Source organism: Ceratotherium simum, chromosome 17 (assembly GCF_057802395.1).
Source record: "Ceratotherium simum simum isolate JZ-2026a chromosome 17, ASM5780239v1, whole genome shotgun sequence".
In the NCBI taxonomy this organism is placed as follows: Eukaryota; Metazoa; Chordata; class Mammalia; order Perissodactyla; family Rhinocerotidae; genus Ceratotherium; species Ceratotherium simum.
In genome coordinates, this window is record NC_141916.1 from 54,623,963 (window position 1) to 54,630,393 (window position 6,431).

At 56.2% G+C, this 6,431-nt stretch overlaps 1 protein-coding gene across 1 annotated transcript in view; it reads right to left on the minus strand.

Moving 5' to 3' along the window:
• The window catches only part of CD9 (CD9 molecule), a 33,000-nt gene extending 26,835 nt beyond the window's left edge, over nucleotides 1-6,165 (minus strand). Inside the window, exon 1 of the mRNA XM_004438738.3 lies at nucleotides 6,001-6,165. Within this exon, the coding sequence (XP_004438795.1) occupies nucleotides 6,001-6,066 (66 nt within the window). The 5' untranslated portion in view covers nucleotides 6,067-6,165. The remainder of the gene's footprint in view (nucleotides 1-6,000) is intronic.
• Nucleotides 6,166-6,431: the final 266 nt, after the last annotated feature.

Sequence of the window (6,431 nt, forward strand, 5' to 3'; positions counted from 1 at the left end):
AAGGCCAGAGAAGGTTCTAGTCTCCATTTGGTGGGAAGGAGGAAGAGGGAAAGACAGAAATCTGCCCTTCCCGAACAAAGACAAATCCCCAAACTATGGGGAAACCTAACCCAAGAAGCAAAACTTGGCTGGAAGCTCATTAAGTTGGATTTTTCGTGTGGACTAGAAATACAGAACACTCATTAAATTAATGGAGAGTCAAAGCCACTCCTTGGGCAATGATTAAGCTGAGAGTCAGAGCAAGGCTGGGCGGGGAGGCCAGCTCTCCAGTCAGGGCTGCTCTTGATCCGAGAACTTTCGGTTCCCTAATGCCTTTCTCCAAGGCCTTCCATCACTCCCCCATGCAGTCCCGGGGGAGTGGTGGGGCAACCGGCTTCTCATGGAGAAACACGGGATTCAAGACAAGAGCATGGGTTGCGTGGAAACCAAGAGACAAAAACCAACATGGGGTATTTATAATGTGAGGTCCATGCGCCTCCAGAAAAAAAGCAAAAAAATGGGCATAACATGTTTCTGGAGGCAGGTCCCATAGATTTCATGGGATTCCCTAGAAAGGTTAAGATCCACCAGTCGAGGATCAGAGCATACAGTACTTAAAAACTATCCAGAACTAAGTACTTTTTTGGTGGGGGAATTATTGGATGGAGGTAATTATTATAAAATTATCTCATCTGGAGACAGGACACTGTTTTCCACAGCTGCATGCCATCACTTGTTGGAAAAGGAAAATGTCCCTGGACCAGCATGACTTTTTCCATGGGATGAAACAGGCAAGTGATCGGCAGTCAGACGTCACAAACATAAATTAAAAAAATGTATTGTTAAGATTAGCCCTTTGGTCTCCTGAATTCCTCCAGCTGCAAAGGATACCTTGGGGTAGTGGAGAACACACCCCGAAACAATGAGATTATTGCTCTTCTGTATGTAAAAGAGGTAAAGACCGTTTCTCTGCAACGCCTTGGTTGAGAAGACCTGTGGCCGGTCCAAATAAAGTCCCACGGACCCCAACCTGGGCGAGGGAGGAACACAGAACATACATATGCAGCTTCCTGAAACTTCTCCACTCTCCTCTCCCCAACTCGACACAGGTCTATCTAGAACATGCAGCCACCAAGGAGGCAAAAGGACCACAGAAGCCACGGTGACCGTGACCTCAGGTCCCTTACCCTCACAGCCAGACGCACCCAGGAGAGACAGTCAAAGTTTGCGTTCTTTAGAAGAAAAGGTGCTTCTGTAAGTCCAAGGTGTATTATTAAGTTCCAAACTGTGCGGCTGATTCCAAAAGCCATGCCTCCTTATAAAATGGAATCGAACAGGAAAACAGACAAATCAAACACGTCACACCCAGCTCTGTGTGTTAAGAGGGAAGATTCACATCTGACACAAAACGAAGATGTGAGAACACTGATTTGCGAGATCCGAGGCCACAGAAGACTCATTTAGCAGAGAAAGAGCTCTGGCGAGGATGGCGTTCCACAGGGCCACTTAACAAAGCAGGTCCAAAAGGGGATGGTTTGGAATGGTGCCGTGAAAAGAAAGGGTAGAGTGTGTGTGTGTAGAGGAACCCTCTCTCTCCCCCAGATCAGGAGTCAGATCTTTGTTGTCCACAACCACTGCAGGGAAAAGCAGGGGAGAAGCCATGAACGTTGTGGGCAGGGAGAAGTCCTATTTTCCTTAGCAGACGCAGACACCTGGCCTCGCCTCACCTCTCCGCAGACCTGCCAGCTTCAGCACAAACACAGCCGGCCTTCCCAACGCTCCGGCTGTCCGGTGGCCAAAGGTGGGGAGCCATTTTACACAACAGCCCAGCTGCCTGCTCAGCGCCACGGTGAAGGCAAACAGCTTCTGGCTGAAGCAGCAGGCTGCGTGGGAGGGGCTTTGGCCCCCCCTCCCCCCTGCCCCCGCCCCCGCCCCAGTCCATACTCTGCCCAGACCCAGAATCTTGAGGTCTTAGGGTTTCCTTGCCATGTAGTTTTATTTTCGGAAGTGGAGACGCCCCACAGTCAAACTTGTAGCCACACATGAAATGGAGCCAGTGTCCTGATGTGGGAAGGCAGAGGCGGGGTGGAAGGAGGCTGGCAGTACAGCAGGAAGAGAAGGACAAGGGAGCAGCATGTGAGGATTCGGGGTGTGCTCCTGGCTACATCTGTGGTTCAGACTTCCACACTTCTTAGGGAAGAGCTCCCACCATCCTCACCGATCTACTTCCAACTGGTGAAGAACAGCAGCTCCAGCTGGACAGTTAACTCCGCACCTAGTACTAGGCTACTGTGCTAAGTGCATCCCATCCTTTCTCTCATTCACCCTCACAGCAGCCCACGGGGCGGACACCAGCTCCATGTGGTGATGGGGAAATCGAATCCGGAGCTGGTGCTCTGACCATTGGGCCGTACTACCCCAAGTGGCTGAGGGTGATGAAAAAAGAGAACCCCCAAACAGAGACCTCACTCTGGGTGAGTAGAGGGAACTGTGAGGTTAAGAGGAAAGTGACGCAAGAAGCAGACCCCAGAGGTAAAGGTCAAATGATGCCAACCTCTGAGGACAAGCCTCAGTACCCACTGCACATTTCTATTTCCTGGCTCTTATTGTGGGTTGTGTGGGGAGGTCCTATCGCTGTAGGCAGTGGGGGTAGGGCTAGTTTCGTAGACTGAGCAGAAGGGAGCTTTTGAGACCATTTGCTTCAACCCATTGGTTTTACAGATGAGAACAAAAGTGACCTGCCCAAGGTTTCAAAGTGAGCTGGGGACAGAGCTGGTGTGAAACCTAACACCAGGTCTCTGAATTTCCAGTCCGGGTCTCTGCCCACGTTTCCCTGAAGCCTCCATTAGGTCCAGGCGACACCATTTCTTGGGAAAGAGAAATCCCCTGCTATTTCCATCAGTGAGGGAGCGTGAGGGGTGAGAGGCAGGGAGCAAAGGGGCATAGGGAGGTGGGGGTAGGAACTTGGCCCTCAATGCAGGCCTAGGATCTGAGAGGAAGGGGGTAGAGGATAGACACGTTCCTGACCTGGCCCTAGCACCGGTTCCCCACTTCACAGCCTGAGACTCTACAACTTGGACATCAGGAAGATGTTTTCCCTCTCAACCCTTTTTGGGGGTGGGTAAGCAGGAGGTCTGAAGGAAAGGCACAAACAACTGAATCAGAGCTGGGAAGTCAGGGTTCCGGGGTGTTGGAAGAGCAGACCAGTTGCTGGTTTGCTGTGGGCATCAGAGGCCCTGCTTGGGGAGGGCAGGCAGTGCAGGCTCAGCCGACACTCAGGGTCCCACAGGGACGAGAGTGGGGGCCAGGGAAGAGGTACGCCCCATCCCCACGCCACCCTGATCGTCTCACTGCCACTGAGGTGGGCTTCCTCTCTCTGGATCCCTGCTAGACCACCCTTCTCAGCATCCTCTGCTCATGAGGTGCTGGTGGCCCCCAGACTCACAACTCCTGGTTTTCAAGGCCCATATCAGGTCCCAAGTGCCAAGTTTATAAATTCCTGGTCTCAAGAGAGAAAGGGAAGTGGTGACTTCATAACAGTCCAAGTAGTTCCCTTAGATCATAGCTTCCCTTAAAAGATATTTTTTGAGATTGTTCTCACCCTTCTTCCTTTCCCACCCAGCTGGGCACGGCAGCAGGTTGTGATGGAAAGTGCGCTGGACTTGAAGCCAAACAGACCTGCCTTCAAACTTACTTCTGATGCTATCCTGCCCCAGGACCCTGGATAGGTCACTTAACCTCTCTGGGGACTAGTTTCCTGGTCATCAGTAAAATTAGGATAATGCTTCTTGCTCTGGTTCTATCATGGGACTTGGAAAAGGACTCTGCAGACTGTAAAATGCTGCACAAACAGATGATGATATTTCTTTATTCCATCCTCTAGCTCTAGAGGGCTTCATCTCTACAGGGACCTTAATCCAGAACTACTGAACAATAATGAATTCAGGAAAACGTAGCTACTGCTTACCCCCCTACACCAGCCCGTTACCAGGACCCTTGTTGGTTTCATGATGGAGATGGAAGAGGACAGGACTAAAGCAAGGGGCCAGGGGCTGTAGTATTGGCTCGGTCTCTGTGATCCTGGGCAAGTCACCCCCTCTCTGGTTCTCTGCTTCCTCACTGTGAAGAAGAGGGCTGGACTGGATGATCTCTAGAGTCATTCCTAACTACACCCAAACATCCCCAGAGTGAGTCATTTCCATTTCATAGCTGGTCACCTAGCACCCATCCCAGGCAGGGGAAGCTCGAATCCGGGTGGGGTGGCAGGTTGGAGATGGTAAGAGACTGAGCAGACACCGGCGTGGCCGTGGGAGCCTCCCATCAGGCTGGTAGTCTGTGCTTCCCTGCAGCCCCAAACCCTGATGCAGCCGAGGCAGATAGCTGAGCACTAAGCAACAGACTGGCAGGGGAGAGACTGCTGGGAGGGGAGAGGAAAACTCCCTAAAGGACGGGTGGGGAGGGCGGGGCCAGCCCACCCTCCGACATTCTTTTCTGCTGCGCCGCCGCCGCCGGGGGCTGGTGAGGAGGAAGTGCAGCCTGGCAGCTCGCTGGCTGGGGCTGCTGGGAACACCAGGAGGGTCTCCCTAAAGCAGGCCAAGGTTGGGCGGGGCACACCTGCGTACCATTCTCACCAGAGCATGTGTTGGGTGTGGTTAACTCTTGCAAGGAGAGGTCAGTTTCTTACTCAGTCAGCTCCAGAGAGAGGATTAAATCAGGAGATTTGCCCCGAGGTCCGTGGGGACCCCAGTGACCAGCTCCCAGAGGAATAAGTACATTTTTTTGTTACAAGCCTCTGGTGGCATGCCCCTGTTCCTACAGCCACCTCTCTTGAGAGTGGCACAGGGGCTGCCTTTCCCAGCTCCTTCCCGACTGCAGAGGGGCAAATACTGTCTATCTGTGTGCAGGGGACGTGGCCCTCAGAACCAGGACACAAAGGTCCCCTAACTACCCCAGGGGAGGTGTGGAGGGGACACTCCCCTTTCCTGCTGCCCTCCTCAGGCTCCCCATTTGCAGAGAGGCTGAGCGTGGCCGGCAGCAGGAGTCCTGGAGCTCCCTGGCCTGGTGTCCTCTCCAGGTGACCGTCCTCTCTGTGGCCTGGCCTTGCCACTGGGTGGGCTGGCGGGGAGGGGGTGAGGCCGGAGGCCCTGGGGCAGGCACCTGATCTCCCCGGGGAAATGGAGAAACACAGGACTCACCCCCCCAAAAGGCCCCAGTGGGCACCCGCCCCTCTTCTCCCCAGCTCTGCCGGAGTTCTCTCCAGTTCAGATACTTATCGCCCCTGAAAAAAAATCAAGACAAGCTAGTCTTTCAGGTAGTTTCGAGGGAGCTCCCACTTTCTCACGGCGACTCAGAACCAAAGTCTGAGAGAATGCGGGCCTGAAGGTTCCTCCTCAAGGGTGGAGATGGGTCCCCGACTCTCACTCAGGGGCTGGGTCCCGAGGTTCTGACCCCGCGGCCGGCCCGCCGCTTCCTCTCCAGTGCAGAAGTGCCAGCAGGTCTTAGCTGAGCTCTCCCTGCCCCACCCCACCGAAGTCCCTTGGCGCGCCCGCATCCTCCCCTCCTCGCGGCCCTGCCACTTGTGAGACCCCACCCCGCTCACAGTCTGCCCTGCCCACCCCAGTTCTCCTTGCCGGGACCTTGAGTTCCCAGAACAGGGGTGCTCCCTTCTCCCTGGCGCCTTCCCCTGCTGCATTCGGAGGGGTTTGGGGTGGGAGTGGACACAAACCCCATCCCAAACCCTCGGTGAAGGAGAGGCCCGGGACGTGTCCCCAGACTCGAGCTCACCAGGCCCCCGTGGCCCCCTGCCCACTCGGCTTCGAAAGAGCCCCCTGAGAAGGTGCCCGCCCCGCCCGCCCCGGCCCTGGCCGAGGAGCCAGCTGGCGGCCGCAGTGCCCATTCTCCTCCCGCCCGAGTCTACCCGGATCGAGCAGTGCCAGTTACCCGGGCCCCCGACCGCGCACGGGGTCCCCAGGGCGAACAGGTGGCCCCGGAGAGGAGCGCGCGGCAGTCGCGCTCACTCACCCAGAAGACGAAGTTAAACCCGAAGAGTAGGTATTTGATGCACTTGGTGCCTCCTTTGACCGGCATGGTGCGGGCTGGACTGGCCGGGGCCGGACTGGTGCGGGACGGGGGCGCGCGCGGCCGGGACGGGCGGGACCGAGATTCGGACAGGAGGTGCTGGCGGCTGCAGGCTGGCCTCCGGGCTGCACTTTTAAAAAGTGCCACTCCTTAGGGCGCACGGCCGGCCGCGGCGCGCATGTGCCGTGGACCCGCCCCCGCCGACCCCGCCTCCGGCCCCACCTGCCCCGCCCCGGCCCGCGCCCCGCCCCAGCCAGGTTCCTGGGGACTCAGGCCCCAGCCCCCCTGCCCCCGAGCCCACCCTTCCTTCTTACCCCTTCTGCCCTCCGCTCAGCCCTCTCCCCACCCAGTTGGCCGTACCCTCCTTCCCGCCA